This window comes from Dendrobates tinctorius, unplaced genomic scaffold (assembly GCF_039654945.1).
Source record: "Dendrobates tinctorius isolate UK_male_01 unplaced genomic scaffold, ASM3965494v1 ptg000127l, whole genome shotgun sequence".
Classification (NCBI taxonomy): domain Eukaryota; kingdom Metazoa; phylum Chordata; class Amphibia; order Anura; family Dendrobatidae; genus Dendrobates; species Dendrobates tinctorius.
The window spans coordinates 977,295-996,189 of record NW_027361795.1 but is presented as its reverse complement, the minus strand read 5'-3'; the positions used below and the strand labels follow the sequence as shown (position 1 = coordinate 996,189).

The following is an 18,895-nucleotide window of genomic DNA, read 5'->3' as shown; positions in this document are numbered from 1 at the left end:
CAAAAACATAATGAATAAACACCCTGCAATAAATAAATAGCATAGTGCTTGAAAATAATATATGGTACTTGGTTAACAACATGTTTTTTGATTAAAAAAATGTAAAAGCCATGCCACCACTTCACGGTGACCGTAATTGGGACAGTCCTAATGTGATAGACCACATTTTTTTCAGTCTGTTTGTATCATGTTAATGTAAAGGTGTGGCCTGCCTTTCTTTGAGCTGGGCATTATTTTGATGTGGTTTCCAATGGCTTTATGTCCACTAGCCGGACTTAAGGTACCGTTACACTTAAAGATGCACCAGTGATCCCGACAACTATACGACCTTGTCAGGATCGCTGGTGCATCACTACATGATCGCTGGTGAGCTGCCAAACAGGCAACTTCACCAGCGATCAGCACCAGCGAGGACTCTGGTATCTAAGGTAAATATCGGGTTACTAAGCGGCGCTCGTCACTTAGTTACCCGATGTGTACCTTAGAAACATGCGTGCTCGCGCCGGGAGGTACACATTGGGTAACTAAGTGACGCACGCCGCTTAGTAACCCGATATTTACCTTAGATACCAGCTCCCAGTGCCTGCTTAGAGCGCTGGGAACCTCTCTGACCGTTGGCTTCCGCTGCCACACGCAGCGATGCGTGCTGGCCAGCGGAAGAACAACGATCAAAAAATGGCCCAGGACGATCCTGCACGATCAGCGACTCCCGGCAGGGGGCCCGGTCGCTGATGTGTGTCACACACAGCGAGATCACTGACGAGATCGCTGTGGCGTCACAAAATCAGCGATCTTGCTAGCGATCTCGCTGTGTGTTTTGGCCTTAAGTCCTTCTCAGCCCTTAAATACATGCATGTCACTAGACAAACAGTAAGATTTTTAATATATTAGAGTTAGGACTGTCCCAATTACGGTCACCGTGAAGTGGTGGGGTGGCTTTTGCATTTTTTTTAATCATAAAAACATTTTACCTAAGTAATGTATATTATTTTCTTGCACTATGCTATTTATTGCTTTACTGCAGGGTATTTAATGATTATGTTTCTGTCTTTGCTTTTTTCCCTTGAGGGATCATGTAGATGTCCAAGCAAATCAGTCTGAACATGGATTCCTCAATTACTTGTATCCAGAACAAAACAAATATTAATTAAAGATCATTATTCCTATAGAAAATTTATCAAAATCAATTATTAAGACCTTTCATGGTAAATAGAGAATTCAAAGGACGGTATTGCATTTATTATGATGTCTTAAAAATATGTCTAATATATTTTTCGTTAGAGATACAGTATATTTTGCAATTATTATTTCAATAATGTCAATTTTCCATTTTATGTAGGTTTTGCATCACTTGTAAATGCACAGCAAGACTGTTCTCGTGGAGGATGTTATCCTGCAACAGGAGATCTTCTTATAGGAAGAACGGATTTCCTGAGGGCTTCTTCCACTTGTGGAATGGAAAGGCCAGAAAGTTCCTGCACTCCCTTTGGAGAGGTTGGTACATTCATTCTGCATATAAGCTTCCATTCTGTTAGACCCTTGATTGTTCAGAAATGGGTGTATGTGTCTGTGTGTGTAAGCTGGATCAATTCTTAGAGGATAAAATCTTGTCAATATTAGATCAGGGTGGTCTGACTCGTGCGGCCATGTTGATTAGATGTTTGCAGGGACCGCAGCGCTTTTGTGAGTGCTGCCGACACTTCAATGTTTACAATGTTAGGAGTCTCAAACTAAAATGGATTCCAGGGTTACTTAAAAAATTCCTGTTAGGGTGAAGGCCACATTGTTAAATTTAGACTACTTTGGCCCTGATAGAGACCAAGTCTCCTCAACTGCAGCCCTGAATACAGGTACACCATAATATATAAATAGCCCCTGTGCAACCTACCACTCAAAATATAAATCCTCTGTGCCCCCCATTAACTATAATTAGCCCCTTTTCCCCAATCTAATAAAATATAAATTAATTATTCACAATGCTTCTCTCCCTACCCAATTCATTAAAAGACACTGTCCTGTCCACCAAATTAATTGCAATAACATGTCCTCTTTCATAACCCTATCCCCAATTCATTGCAATTATATGTTCTCTCCCACCCCCATCCACAGTTTATCACAATTGTACCCCCAGTTTATTGCAATTAGTACTCCGCTGTGTAGGCCTCTTCCGGCCAGGCATCTGTCTAATTACGCAGACACCCAGCGTGATGTCATCGCTTAGGCTGAATAATCGAGAACACACCAGAAAGGAAGCCGAGAATGTGACTTGCCTAGCAATTCACGCCACCAAAGGAGCTAAAAAATACTACAAGGAGGGCAATCGGATCATGGACCCCCCACCCCCAGAACCCTGGACTCTGGAGACTAATCCATATTGCCATCATTATAATCCATCCTTGACTGCAAGAAATTGTGTTACGGCATGCAGGCTGCATGTTTGAGACCCATGGTCTAAGTCTAGTTTGTCGTTGTTCTACAAGGTGATTGGGACAACTTCCCATTATCACACGACACACTTACTAAGTACATGTCGTCCAGATGGATGGGGCAATGTAAGCATTGACGGGGCTTCAGTGATTGTACAGCTGGTCAAGTCAGAACCCTACAGATGTGATACTGATGACCTACACTAAGAACAAGCCATCAACGTTGTAAACCCAGAAAACTTCTTGACTTATTGTACAATAAACATTATCTCCCCTTTACCCGTTACATTGGTCAAGTGGCTATGCAGAATATCAGCCATCTCAGACACACTGATAGAGTTATTCAATATCATTTGGCAATTGAAGTTGCAGTTATTACTGTTGAGCGAGACAGCCGTCCTGAAATCTCACTATTGTCAGCAAGTCTATTTTTAATATGTAACCTTTCATACACTTACATAACTTCCACTTGATAACTGTTTAATATGGGTTGTGTGACTAGGGGCGGCTTTCCATGCCTAGGGCAGCGCAGTTCACGAAGAAAGTAGCTTAGAGGACGCTGCCCCTTGCACACAGTCAAACAGTAGAAATGGCAGACTTATTTTGTAAAACGCGTCTGATCTTTCTGACCCTTGGAGAGGAATTGAGAGTTGCTTTATTCCCTTTTTCATTTAATATGATTGCCTTGTGCTTTAGTTGGCGGATTAGTTTCTATCTATAAACCAGACTTTGGTACACGTGCTTGTTGCTGGGCTCGCTAAAACCTGAAGTCATAGAAATATGCAGACTTATAATGGGGTTATGTGGTCTTCTTTATTGAATATCACGTCGTTATTGCCATATATGTACTTTAGGTGATCTTATGCAAATGGATTATGATTTAACGTTTACTTGCAATTCTGTTTTTTTTTTTTACTATAAGTTCTACTTTATAAAGTTATTCTTTGTTTTGCACTGATTAGGGTCGACAAACCTGAAACAGCTCTATTAAAGATAAAATGATATAATCTGTATTCTGTAATTGTAAATTATTCAGGAACACACAGGGTTAAAATTATAGGACTGCAGAGGCAACAGTTGCAGTTTAGCCCTTGTGATTGAGAGGACCCAGTAGCCCATTTGCCACAGAACAGCATTACTATAGCTAACAAGTGGTAAGAAACAATTTTACAGATTTTACAGTGAGACTCGGGTACTAGAAGTTAAATCTCTGCTTCGTAAAGGGATAGTCTCATGTTCTTAAATGGTTAAAATTGCAAAAATACTTGTAAAGCAGGAATGGGGAATCTCTGGCCCGATGGCCATTTATGGCCCTCGATGACCTTATCTCCGGCCTCTGGGCAGATTCCCGTGGACCACAATGCTTGGGCTGGTAGCTGTGTTTTGATGGCCACTGGACCAATAATTTCTTCTTGCTCTGTGAACATGAGCACGCAATGTTCACCACTGAACGCTGAGGTTCATGCACTGAAAGGTTACGTCCTGACACCAGCATAAAAGCGTACTTTGTGGGTGGAGTTAGAGCACAATTTGTATGGCCCCGAAGAATGGTGTACTTGTAGGGTCGGTGGGCCGGGCTGGGGGGTGGTCCCTCTGGATACTGCACAGAGACGTACAGACACAAGCTGGAGGCAAGATTTCGGGTGCAACAGGTCCAAGTTTATTTCCCGCCATCCGACTGACGGCCCTCACAATACACCGCCAATTCTCTTCACGGCCCTCCGTGTCCAGGCCCCATTACACACACACCGTACTTATCACCAGGGACGTAAATACACATACTGTCCCTTTCTGCTTAACGACGTTCCTGTCAGCTCGGTCACTGTGGCTGCCTTAGCCCCGTACACTAACAGTAATTTTTCTGGTCAGGTATCGTCTTCAACTCGGTATGTGTTTCCCCGGGGCCTCGTCTGTACTGCGGTACTTCGTGTCAGGACCACCCCCCTGACTTCCTTTCTCCTCAGTCCCCCTGGTTGGGTTTTCCTCATAGTGCGGCAACTGTCACAGTCTCCTCATCACTTGAGCTCCCCCTGGGAACTGGAACTTTCTGGAACCCTCCTGTCAAATTTATAACTTTCCCGGTTTCCTATAACTCCGCCCCCCATGACCAATGGTTTCTTAGCTCTAAGCTGATGTCAAGTCCTATGCTCACATCCTCCCTGCCCTCTAATGTCAGTTCAAGGTACTGCACGTCACCTACACTTTCCTAGCTGTTTTCCCTTTTTAAATCTGACCAGTCAGTCCGTCCATCAGGTCACCTTCCCTACATACGTATCCAAATGGCACTGGGCTGAAAGAAGGTTCCTCACCCCTTTTGTAAAGACAAGCAACTTTACAATTTACCTCTTATGAAAAATCCTCTCTGTGCTTAAGAACGGGTGGATTTTTAATTCTAGGTTGCCTAAGTTACCGAACTCTCTGCCGATTCAGATTAGCAGTTATCTTGGCAAGGAACATACGTTGATTTCAGGCTCTATGCTTCTCCAATGCCGCAGAGGCAATACTAGCAGCATGGGAGACAATTCGAATTGTCAATCTTCAAGAGTGCACCACTTCACTGCCTCCCGGATTCCTGAACACAGAAGAATAGAACACTCATTTAGTGGGAACTTTTCAGAAAATCTTACTCTTCCAAACCATGGAACCATTTATATAGTTCTATAGCCCTTTAAAAGATAAGCTAGTCAATCCCTTCAAAGCTCCAAAGTACTGCTCCAGCAGCGAGAGATCACATTTTGAAGTTGTGTCTAGAAGTGCATTGTGGTGTGACAATGCACTTCTAGCTTTCTCAACCTCACACTGCATTTCCTGCCTAGCAGCACCCTTCCCTGGGTTATTGACGGGAAATTTGCTCTGAAACACTGCCCCTGACCAGTCAATCTGCCAGTGGAGGGTTGTGCTAGGCAAGAAATGCAGTGTGAGATTGAGAAGCTAGAAGTGCATCGACAGACCCCACAGCTATATTATATAGGTAAATATTAGGACAGGTAAGCAATTGTATTGGTAATTATTGACTAAGTAACTGGTGTAGAGCATCTTATGAAGAACTCTTGAATATACCATCTAGTCTATGCTACATGTCTACTCAAACAATGAGTTACCAGACTGTTGCAGAACTTTTCATATAGAGCTCCTATATTGTTGTATATATATTTTTTTTCACACAGGGCCCAATAGGGATTAACAGGGTAAGTCGACGTGGACCAGGTGGCGCCATTTGCACATTATTACGGTGCCAACCTCCGCAGTCGGTTAGGACTGAAACTAGATGATAAATAGGGCTATATTCCCTACGTATATGTGAGAGTCCTGGTTTTTGTTTTTACAAAGACTAATGTTTTTTCGCTAGGGTGATAATGATGTGGGATCTTGGATATAGTAATGGATTTTAGTCAACCTAGGTTTTAATGAGTAATAAATAACGGAATTGTTTTAAAAGTGTTTTTTTCTGTGAATAGTCATATTAAATAATAATTAATACTAACTGGGGTGCTGGTCCGCATTTTCTGTTTCTCAAATATAGCATCTAGCCTTATTTAAAGGGAATCTGTCAGCAGGATTTCACCCGCTAACTATTGATATGCACATGCACCTCTATCAAAGACAAGTCCAGCAATACCTTTACATGGCCAGTCTGTTCTTCCATTAGTGGGAAACCAGCTTTTGAATTGTTATATAAATGATACTGTAGATCTGAAGCCTCTGTCACTCCAGCTCTATTCCCAGCCCAGCAACGCCTCCTCCTGCTTGAGTGACAGATTTTTTTTCGCCTGACGTCACACACCATAGAGGATGCAAATCGAGCAAGAGTAGGTGATGCTGGGAATAGAGCTGGAGAGACTTGAGGCATCAGATCTACTATAGTCCTTCAGCATCATTTACATTTCAAATCAAATGCTTATATCTCCGTATCGGAAGAACAGACTGGCCATGTAAAGTTACTGTAGGACTTGACTTTGAAAAATCTACATAGTTTGGAGGTGAAATCCTGCCGACAGTTTCCCTCTAAACATTATACATGACTTTTTTGGCTTCTAATAATGCTATATATATATATATATATATATATATATATACTGTATATATATATTATATTTAAAGTTGATGGAATTAAATAATGCCAGTTACCCTTGTAGGGTTAATCTTGTCTATAAATGTCAAATAAACCTTTGACTTGTCACTTGGCTGTGTGAGTGCAAATTAATTTTGTAACAGAGACAGAGGTCGGCGCTTGCCACACAAACCATGGCCTCCGTGTGTACTGTCTGGATTCTGTGCCAAAATGAGTGGTATCGAAACATACAGTTTTGCAAGCTGAAGATATCTAGAAGATGGCTTTGTTCCAAGATATAATACTTCTGCTCATCTATACATGGCTTCTATAGTACATTTATAGAATTTGCAGCTTTCAGTGATTTCTATATACATGTCGTTATGATAAAAAAAGTCCTCAAAATTTTTTTCATTTAAGTTAAAAGTGTATATATGTTTGGTATTGCCACAATTATACTGATCGGAAAGATTATACTGACCTGTTAGATAATTTTTACCGCACTCTGAACACTGTAAAAACAAAACCTATAAAAAGAAATGGTGGAATTTAGTTTTTTTATTCAGCATTTCACCCTAATTAGAATTTATTTTCCTATTTTTTTAGCACATTATAGTGAAGTGAACAGTGTCATAGGAAACCAAAAATTGGCCCTCAAAATAAACCCTCAGATGGCTATGTTGATGGGAAGAAGAAAAATGTCTCTGAAACAAAGGAGGGAAAAACATAAATTAGCCCTGTCCTAAAGGGAAGCTGTCATTAGATTTAATACTTGAATTAGATATCGGCTGGCTTTTCTAAGTACGCTTACTCAGAAACACTCCAATAGAATTGTATAATTTAACATATAAATCAAATGTATAAATTCTCCCTTCCCCCGGATCTGCCTTTAGGCACATATCTACTGTGCCTTTATGTAAAAACTTTTAGCATATTTTAATGGTCGGCATATTATACCCTCACAATATTCTTTTTCAAATTTGTTTATTTTGACTTCTCAGTTCTTAGAAGTGGAACTAGCATAATTTTATTGGTTTAATTGGAAATACAGTTTGCATAGTAAAAATATTTTCTCAGAATTACACGAGAGTATTGTTTGTGTTCCTCTATTGTAGAAATTCCCCATACTGAATTCCCACATCTGTGTCTTACAATGATGCTTTAGGGAACCGGATTGCAGACTTATATGAAATATTTCTATACGAGGATGATGAGGGTCTGTGATAAAAACGTTATGATCAGATCAACGAGCACATCTGATGCAGTGTCATCCATAGCAATTATCCCTGATTGACGTATCATAGCCAAATCATTGCAGCTTACCCCTGGGTATTATATGCAGATTTTTAAGCGGTTTCAATTCTTACCTGCTTATTGAGTTATTGTCACTTTACTTAAAGAATAAGCTATGTTAACTTTTCGGTTCCGTAAGGAATCAGTTGCTTTGATGGTGGAATAGCAAGGAACCTGTCACCAGGTTTTTGGACCCTAAACTAAAGTCATCAATGTAAAGCATCTGAAATGTTGATTGCATCCATATTTTTGTTTTATAAGTCTGTTTCTCCATTTTCTAGAAATCTGGCACCAAATATTAATGTAAATGAAATTGCAAATACATCGGGCTTGGCCCTGAACCTACAGCTCTCTGGCCTCTTTCATTCTTTCTCCTCCCCCTGTCCGCCACCTGTCACTGATTGATAGATCACCTTACTCTGTGACCTGCTCCACCCCTGAGGTCTTGGACAAGCGTTGTCATTCTCGGGAACGTTGCATGCGGAGATCAATAGTTCAGCTCTCACAATGTTGTCAGGACCTTACTGCATATGTGGTGTCCCTGCGAATGACACTGCCTGTGCAAGATCTAGGGTGGAGGAGAAGGTCACACAGAAGAATGGCCTGTCAATCACTGGCAGGAGAAGAAAGAGGGATAGAGGATGGAGCACTGTAAGTGCCGGTCTGGCTCTCGGCGATGGGGAAGTTATTTGCATAAACATTCCGTGATGGATTTCTAGAGAGTTGGTAAACGAACTTATACTAGAAATGATCTACATTTCAGATGCTTTACATAGATGATGTTAGTTTTGGGTCTAAAAACCTAATTGTAGCTCCGTATACTGATAGCTCAAATCTTTTAGGGTAAATATAAAAAATTCTTTATTTTCAATAGTAATCATGTCAGTGAAAAAAATAATCTTTTTTCATTTTATTCATAGATCGGAATTTACTAACCTTATAATGCAAAACATAGAACTGAAGAATAAGTCTGCACTTACAGTATTTGTACATAGCACATAGTGCCTGTAGTACAATTTTCTCACATGTGATGAGGTTGGACATGGATGTCGTTTTTTTTTTGCTCTAGTCAATATCTTAATCAATTATCCTCTCTTTTGGCTGTATTAAATATACAAAAACATCATGAAATTATACCATTACTTCATAACAACGAGCTTATCATTACCTTCAAAAAGAGGTGTCCTAGATGAAGTACAGTTTATAATACATGAAGAAAACAAGCTCAATGTTGTGTTTGTGTAGACCATAAATATTCATGACCTTAGGAAAAGATCCAGTTTGGCATCAGGCCTGCCCAACAAGGTGACCTTGGCATATTCTTGAAGGCTTCTATATTGTCAAAAGGCCAAAACACACCCAGAAAGCTTCACAAGCTAAAGCCACGGCTTTATGACACATCATTAACATAATTTTCCAGCACTTCCAAATTTAGATATATGGAATATGCTCAGTCAGATAAATGTTCCTGGGTCTTGATCGAAACGTCTTCATACAGTAGGTGAATTTTCAGTCTTGTTTGGAAAAGATATGCCATTAGTTTAAGGGTCACACGACGGTTTGATCAGAGGGGGATCTGATTTACTCATAGGTGGATAGAAAAAAAAAGTGTCATCAGAGTGCAGTTAAGTTTATTTCACGGACCCATAGACACAAAAAAAGCAACATGTGCACGACCCCATAGAATATAAAAACACAGATAGCACTTGAGCAATTAAAGTGGTCGTCTGGCTGGAGGTTTCAGGAATAACGCACTTATTTTGTGTTCCCAACATACTGCATGGTACAGTATCAAACAGTAATTACCATCGGTATCATACGGTAATTACCATTGGGACCTGTGATACCTTATAGCTTACAACACTACATTTATAGGTTTCTACATGTTGTCTGCAGTCCATTACAAAGGTTACTGATTATTATTATGGGAAGTACTGTTATTGCATTATTGAACTAGCAGTTGCGGAAGCCAAAAATGATATCATGCCGGCAAACAGGTGGACCGAACGGTAAAGTGCAAAGTCTCTAACTGATCTTTCCTACCTGTTTTCCAGGACTGTGTCTGTTTCTGCACACCCATTCCTATACCACTGTAATGGTCATTATAACATGTTATTCTACCCAGACAGGTTCTAAACAAGTACGGTAACCACTCTGGAAAATGGCAGCAAAAAAATAATAATTTGGTCTGCTGATAATTACTTTTTCTTGACAAGGACCATTCTTCTAGAAGGTTCTTTTTATAGGCTTGTAAAATGCAGTATTATGTAGACTCGGGGTGCTTCTCCATGCTGTTGATAACTGTGTGCACCCGTGGTGAGCCAGTTTGGCTCACCACCACCCAATGATCACACTATCTTTTTTTCACAATCGAGCGGCCACTATCCCATCGCAAGCGGCAGATTTTTTGATGTTCGGCAAAGAGCAGGGTGCAGCTGCACCCTAAGGTACCATAGATGCAGATGCACCCTAAGGTACCCTAGATGCAGATGCACCCTAAGGTACCCTAGATGCAGATGCACCCTAAGGTACCCTAGATGCAGATGCACCCTAAGTTACCCTAGATGCAGATGCACCCTAAGTTACCCTAGATCCAGATGCACCCTAAGGTACCCTAGATGCAGATGCACCCTAAGTTACTCTAGATGCTGATGCACCCTAAGGAGCTCCTTCCCGCTCCACAGATTTTCAAAAGGACCAACTGTCATCTCCTATCTCTGTAATGGGGAAATCTGATTTAATTGAATATAGAAGTTACCCCTGAATTGAACGTGAAAGATCTTCTGACATGACAGTTACGGTTATCCATAGAACTTTATGAGCACCAACTTCCATCTCCAATCTAAATAATGGGACAATCTGTTTTCTCTAAAGACAGATTTTATGCATGTATATAGAATTTTGTGAATGAATGATCAGTGCACGAGGAAAAGTTTTCATTCTCATGAGTACTAGTGATTTATGAAAAATAAATAAAGAGTGACTGTCATTTTAATAGTTTTTTTAAGTCTCCTTCCCCATGACCTATATTAAAGATAAGGCCTTGGGTTTGTACTGGCGCTGGCAGAACTGATCATTTGTCGAGCCCAGTGTGGCTAAAATGTGCTAATGTCATCATTTCATTCCCGCGGTTCACATTTCACATCCTCAGTCTGCAGCTTTTTGTAACTTCATCCACAGGCTGGTAATACGTGCTCAGACTCCGAGAGTGCCGGCTAACATCCAAGTGCAGCCGACTCTATGGATAGAATGTAGAAATGGTCAGATTGCACCAGAATGGAATTTGGCGTGTTGTTCTCATATCAATATCATAGCTAAGGCATTAGTAATATTATATTCAGGCATAAGTATCAGCAACCTACGGCAATTCAGATTTGTTACTGCAACTCCCCTATCTCCACTGACAGCCGCAATCTGTCAGGAAATTATGGAGGTCATTAACTCTTAGATATAAAATAATAACTTTAGTTATTTTCTATAATCAATCACAGGTCTACAAACAAATATTTTTTTCTAATCATCACAGGTGACTTTGTACTTTTCTGAATCATCTTTTTGTCCTGATTTAAAAAATGTAAATACTGTAGTTTTTCTGTAGCACGTATAGTTTCCATGGAGCAGCATCATTATTATAAGGTACAGGAAATATACTGGTGACATTAAGAAAACAGTAATCTACATATCAGAAAAAAATGCTTCACCTTGCAAAAGTTTTATTGAACCAAAATAATTTCACATGCAAAACAGAAACCAAAATATGAGCAGAAATTAAACCTGCTTGAAATTAGACTGTCGTGGATATGATTTTTCAGGGTTGTCCCTATACTGTATAACATCCTGCAGTAATCTGTCATCATTGAGTCATTCCAAAACCCTGGTAGCGGTGTTCCATTACTTTAATGTCCTGGTGAAACCCTCACCTTGTTCATCGCTTACATCCCCAAGATTTTGAGGGAAGAAATCTAAATGTGAATGCAAAAAGTGCACTTTCAGAGACATGCGACATCCAAGACACTTGTATGCATTTAGCAGTTCCTCAACACCTTCAACATATTCTGGAGATTTTTGTTTTCCTAAGACGTTTTCACAGATCCACTTGAAGCTTTTCCAAAATCTCAATTCCTTATCATTTAGAGTTCCTTCAAACACATCATCTCTCATAAGCTCTCTGGTCTGAGGACCAACAAATACCCCTTCCTTCAGTTTTGCTGGTGAAATGCTGGAGAATTTCTGTGAAATGTACTGGAACCCTTTTGAATTTGTCTTTGCCGTGGCTTTCACAAAGTTTTTAATCAAACCCAACTTTATATGTAGTGGAGGAAGAAAGATTTTTGTTGGAGCAACTAAAGGATTATCCTGAACATTGTCTCTATCTGGAGCATAGATGTTTCTCTGTCCCCAGTCACGACGAACATAATGCTCTACTGTATTTCTATTGTCCCATAAACACAAGAAGAAACAATATTTTGTGAAACCTCCTTGCATTCCCATTAGCAGACATTCAAATCTCCACAGATATGCCACTGCTGATGTATAGCATCCAAAACAACTGACAGATTTTCATAACTTTCCTTTAGATGACATGAGTGATCAATAGGGATTGATGGTTTCATATTTCCATTGTGAAGCAACACTGCTTTCAAACTTCTCTGGTATGAGCCAATACATAATTGCCAATCTGCAACAAAATACTCTTGATTCAGTTCTTCAAAGAAGCCATTCACATTGTTACAATACACCATTGGTCCATCAACTGTGAAAAATTGTGTTAAAGTGTTACTTCTGTTTCGTTAATAACACACTTTGACATCATCATGTAGAAGATTGAAGATTCTTCTGTTTCAACCTAAATGCAAGAAGTTCAGCTTTATCTTTTGACAATGAAAGGCCTCTGATGAGATCATTTAACTCATGTTGAGTAAAGCGTTCTGGCTGCTTGGCTGCTCCATCAGGTACATACTCATCTTGACTTGAGGTCTCCATGTCTTCACAAGTAGCTTCAGCTCCATAGTCTTCATATTCTAATTCATTTTCATCCAATCCAGACAACGGTGGTACAGGAATTGGCAAGGTACCATCATGTGGAACTGGCCTAATCGCAGATTCAAGTTCATGGCAATTAATCTTATGTTCGTTCTTTGTAGAAAAGCCCTTCAGTTTGACAAAACAAAAGTAGCAGTCATCACTATGATTTATGGGTTCTCTCCAAATCATGGGAACAGCAAATGGCATAGCCACTTTCCTCATATTCAACCAGTCACAAAGACCATTTGAACAACTTGATCATATCACATGAGGGGCCCAGCTTTTGTCTTGATCACCAAGTGGACACTTATATCTGGTACATCTTTTGAATATCATGAGTGATTGAACATAATTGGCCTTTTGGTGTAAAAGAACCACACACATAGCAGAATCTGTTTGGATGATTGATACACTGTTGGGGCATTTTTCTTCTATCAATCAGATCAATCAGTAGAGTAAGTTCAGTTCAGTGGTGGTGACAAACTAAAAAAAATGCGATGAGCCGACTGACTATATGTAGAATCATAGAATCGTAGAGTTGGAAGGGACCTCCTGGGCCATCTGGTCCAACCCCCTGCTCAAAGCAGGATTCGCTAAATCATCCCAGTTAGATGTCTGTCCAGCCTCTGTTTGAAGACTTCTATTGAATGAGCACTCACCACTTCTCGTGGCAGCCTGTTCCACTCATTGATCGCACTCACTGTCAAAAAGTTTTTTCTAATATCTAATCTGTGTCTCCTCCCATTCAGTTTCATCCCATTGCTTCTAGTCTTTCCTTGTGCAAATGAGACTAAAGTTGATCCTTCCACAATGTGACAGCCCTTTAGATATTTGTAGACAGCTATTAAGTCTCCTCTCAGTCTTCTCTTTTGCAAGCTAAACATTCCTAAATCCTGCAATCTTTCCTCATAAGACAGGGTTTGCAGACCGTTCACCATTCTGGTCGCTCTTTTCTGAACTTGCTCCAGTTTGTTGATGTCTTTTTTAAAATGTGGCGCCCAAAACTGGACTCAGATATTTCCCCAGAGATAACAGAGGCAGCTTGTATTTACAACTGATTTTACTGAAGGTAATCTGGTAGATAACTACAGTTGGGAAAAAGTATTTAGTCAGCCACCAATTGTACAAATTCTCCCACTTAAAAAGATGAGAGAGGCCTGTAATTGAAATCATAGCTCATAGGTAAACCACAACTATGAGAGTCAAAATGAGAAAACAAATCCAGAAAATCACCTTGTCTGATTTGGCCAGATTTATTTTGCAAATTATGATGGAAAATAAGTATTGGGTCACCTAAAAACGTGCAAGATTTCTGGCTCTCACAGACCTGTAACTTCTTCTTTAAGACATTCCTCTGTCCTCCACTCATTACCTGTAGTAATGGCACCTGTTTGAACTTGCTATCAGTATAAAAGACAACTGTCCACACCCTCAAACAGTTGTAAGGGGGTGAAATAATATTACTTCCTTGTTCTGCCTCCTTAGTTCTTAATGTCTGATATTGTATTTCTAGTAATCTGGTGGTACTGCTACATGTCGTCATGTATTACCACCCAGAATTAATGGTTTTGCCACACTTTTTTATGTGTTACCATTTCCTGTAAATATGTTGTGTTCTGTTGTATAGTGCTCAGTTATTGGGAGTTGCCTCGAAGAGGGGCTTTTGCCACTTGGGAAGTGCCCAGAGGGACCCAAACATGGAGCCGCAGGTATGCCAAATAGCGGACTTTCCTTTTCTGTGAGAGAAGGCCTGGACTCTGATGCTCTAGAGTCCCTGGCCACAACTATAGACCTGGCCCCCCCTTAGGGTATGTGCACGCGTATGCAGGAAAATTCCTAACAGAAAACCGGACTCCTTCCCAGAAACCGCGCTTTTTTCTGTGCGTTTTTTGCGCGTTTTCCTGCACATTTTTTATGCGTTTTTTTCCACGCGTCCTCAGTCTCATAGAAGATACCTAGAAATGCGGATTTTTCCACAAAATTAATGAACATGCTGCGTTTTTTACCGCGATGCGTTTTTTTCGCGGAAAAAAATGCATCAATATGCACAAAAAGTGCAGAATTCATTAAAATAAATGGGATGCTTCTTGTAAGCGTTTTTAAGTGTTTTTGTTGGTAAAAACGCTTAAAAAACACAAAAAAAATGCTTACGTGTGCACATAGCCTTACACAGTCACACTCCAAACTCCACTATGGTGAAGACCAAAAAGCTGTCAAAGGACACCAGAAACAAAATTGTAGCCCTGCACCAGGCTGGGAAGACTGAATCTGCAATAGGCTAGCAGCTTGGTGTGATGAATCCACTGTGAGATCAGTAATGAGAAAATGGAAGACATACAAGACCACTGATAATCTCACTCAATCTGGGGCTCTACACAAGATCTCACCCCATGGGGTCAAAATGATCACAAGAACGGTGAGCAAAAAATCCCAGAACCACGGGTCAGCCTGTTCCTTACAGATGAACATTTGCTGACAGGCAGTTTCTCAGTGTGATATTGGCTGCTTTCAGTTTCTCTCTCTGTGGAGACCCTCACTCAGTTACACCTCAGTGGCTGAGCTGTTTTCTTTCCTCTGAGGAGACTTGCCCTCCCAGAAATGCAGTGAAAATCCTCTCACAATGGCGGTTGTCCACCGCCTTCCCTTCCATCTCCCTGTGGCAGGGCTCAGGTCCCTGTAGAGGCCTGTCTCCTGTCAGAGTCTCACATACCAGTCCTTGCTGCCATCACCATCCTTTTCTGACTGATTCAAATCTTACCGCCTCATAAAAGTTAGCTCCTCCCCATAACATGTGACTTTCCGAGAACCAGTCATTGGTGGACTGCACTGTCAATACTCCATCCCATAAAACTCACTAAATCCTTTACTGATGTTGTCCCTGTAAGAAAATTCACAATTACGTAAGACAAGCAAAGAAATGGGAATAACATAGGAAAAACCACATCCATTGAAAATGCAAAAATAACGTAATAACAAAAATATTTCTATCGCAGAAACTTTATGCGATAGAGCAAAACTAAGTATATTTTTGGAAACAACACATCAAACTCCATGAAACAGACATATCACCTTTGCTGATGATTTTTTTGTGTTGACCAGTGTTATGCTCAAAAGCAATGTGTCATCATAAAATGACAGACTGTTTAAATAATTTTCTTATTTATATCTCTGCTAAAAAAATGCTGGTCAATATTTTATTTTTCATACTACAATCTAAAAAAAGTTGAAATTGCTATTCTAGACTCCTATTTCCTGTTCTTTCAGGAAATTCTCATGCACATTACCAGCACCAGATCATAATTATTTGGAGTACAGATGATGGCAGTGAAAGGGTCAGTTCAGCGCCATTGTTACTAACTGTGGACATAAGTTTCTGTGGGACATTATTCTGATAGGCAAAACCCTCACAGGAAGAAGCAGGTCCTGACCCATCACTGCCATCATCTGTACTCCAAATGAGTATGGTTTGATATCAATGCAGCTGAAAGCAGACAAATAGACTTGAGAAAAGCAGGGGTTTGGAAACCACTTGCATGCAATTATTTACAGGAATTTTCCAGTTAAGTAACTTGCAAAGTTTTATAATTATTCATGATAAAGAATTTTTATAAAAAATACCTTTAAGTTACTCTTTAAGTGATTGTGCAGATTAGCAGTGAAAAAAACGCAGCAGCTTAGTGTTACTGGAGTTTTTGGCTGCAGCACTTCATTGGAGCCTTAGATTTACTAGATCATATAACCAAGTAATAATCTAAATTTTATTTATTTATTCACCCAAATACATACATCTCTATATAGCCGAATGAAGAGCTAACATTTGTGTGTTCTTAAATATTTTTATATCACAGTTTTCTTCCCATTCACCTATATTGAAAACAATGTCTATAGTGATGAACCTGCACCTGGCCACTCTGTCTAATGTCACTATTACGTTAGATGAATCATGTAATGCGGTCTCCCCACTGTCACCAACGTGACGTTCAATAGACCTTAGGGACACGTAAAGTCATCTTGGTACAGTCTTACACAGATGCCCCCTGTCCACACGGGCCCAGGGAGGCATGGTAAGTGAGAGGATGTGGCCTACGCAGTCACTGACATGGCCCCACACTTGCTCACAACCCTGACAGGCTGAGAGGACTGCCACCAGTTTCTCGTTAGGTATAAGCATGGTCTGTTAACAGGATTATATAGGGCCAGAAACCAGACCCGGTAGCACAGGAAGTTAAAACGAGAAATGGACTTGTGGATTCATGGATCAAGATAAAAGAGCAGTCCATGGTTAAATTATATATTTAATCACCTTAAGGGAACACTAGACAATACACTAAATACACAATGGTTATACATACACAATGGTCAGATATGCACAAACAATAATGGCATGACAAAATATATAAGCAGATGGATCATGTCAATTACCAGGTGATGTTCTGTCATGTGTGTGCTGGTGCCACAGGGGGCATGGGCTGCCAGATGTCTCCTAGGTCCTTCAAAGAATGTTACTTAATGTGGTCTCCACTGTTGAAGTGGACCGCATGCATAACAGATTGAGACCACATGGCCTTACACTAGCTTTTATTCCCTTTAGATCACTCCCCTCCTGCCCTCTGGGTTGAACCTAAATCCCCTCTCCTTGCCCCTGCAGGTAAAAAAGATGAAGCATAATTTCTTAATAGATAGTCCTAGGAAGGAGGTTTTGGTGCCATCGGATCATGCCAGGCCCCTGCTATGCATTAAGACCAAACACAGTTTTGCTATCAGGTTTCTGTGAACTTTTCTATGCGTCTCCATACCCCTTGGTGCTAGAACGGGTTGAGACCAAGGCGGGCGTTCGCAATGTTCTGAGAATGTCAGATATATACCCGATGTTTGGTTAGGATGTATAGTATCTCTATAACTCTTCATGGAATTATGTTTCTGGAATGTTTTAGAAGGTGTCTGCATGTTTAGCAGGACTCTATATTGCAAGCAAGAATTGTTCTGCTCTGGGCTGGAAAAGGTGTAAAATTTGTCACTCAAAGTCATGTTATTAGCTATGCATATAGTTGTTACCTCTCATTGTAATCCTGTCTGTGATGGTAATGAGGCTTCTGAAAAAAAAAAAAACAGAACTGGAAGTATAAATCTAAACTACCTCCAGTAAACAGTGTGAAAATTGCAAGATCTCCATTTATTTTTTTGCACAGATTGTGATCTGAATAAAAAAAAATATCAACATTGTAAAAAAAAAAAAATTAACATAGAAACCTGCTTTGAACAATAGGTAGTTATTTATGAAACATTTCTCCACTGCTCTAGCTCTATTCCTGTTGTCCATAAAGTGGTGATATGATCTCGTCTGTCACCTTCATTTGACGTTCTGTCCGATAGTTCCACTTTCCAGTCACAGTTACGTCTCTCCAAAGCCTGTCTCAATGGGATGCACATGGACGGACTTCCACAATGCTACTGAGACCGCCTCCTACTCAGTCATGATAGGTTAGTTGGTAGGTTTAGAATATATTTGGAATATATTTGTTCCAAGGCACAAAATCTGGAATTTCTGCCTCCCTACCAGCTAGATATTCATGGACTGCCCGAAAAAATAAGTCCCTAATATTCTCCTGTTCATAATAATTTTTTAATCTGTCCTTTAATTGTTTGAATCTGTAGAAACTAAAGATTATTATGCCTCAAATTATCATTTTACAGTAAACTGTAAATGCAGATAGTGTTCACAGCAACATTATGGAAGGGAGACATATGTCACTTAAAATCCTAATTTATTATGCTTTTCTAATGTGCATACGAAAAATATTGTCTGTCTGTGATTTCTCCGCTTTTCAGACTGTGTAGATTTTTTTTAATGAATTTAGCATTGATTTCTTATGAGTCATGTGCTGTTAGGTACAAAACGTGCTGACCCCAGGACTGCTGTAGACTTGTACCCGAGTCCACCATGTCTGGGAAGGTTTCATCACAGGTTTTGCGCTCGTGTGCTGCAATCTGCCCAGAGTCCATAAAATCCTTCCACTTCCATCAAATCTTACAGGCTTTGCATTTGTGATATTACATTATTTCATTACAATGTTGCTTTCCATTAACCAGACCTGCAGAT

The 18,895-nt window shown here is 40.1% G+C and overlaps 1 protein-coding gene across 3 annotated transcripts in view; it reads left to right on the top strand.

Moving 5' to 3' along the window:
• The window catches only part of LAMB3 (laminin subunit beta 3), a 100,069-nt gene that overhangs the window by 11,467 nt on the left and 69,707 nt on the right, over positions 1 to 18,895 (top strand). For all 3 annotated transcript variants that reach the window (XM_073542416.1, XM_073542417.1, XM_073542418.1), the window contains exon 3: positions 1,340 to 1,494. In XM_073542416.1, the coding sequence (XP_073398517.1) occupies positions 1,340 to 1,494 (155 nt within the window). The remainder of the gene's footprint in view (positions 1 to 1,339; positions 1,495 to 18,895) is intronic.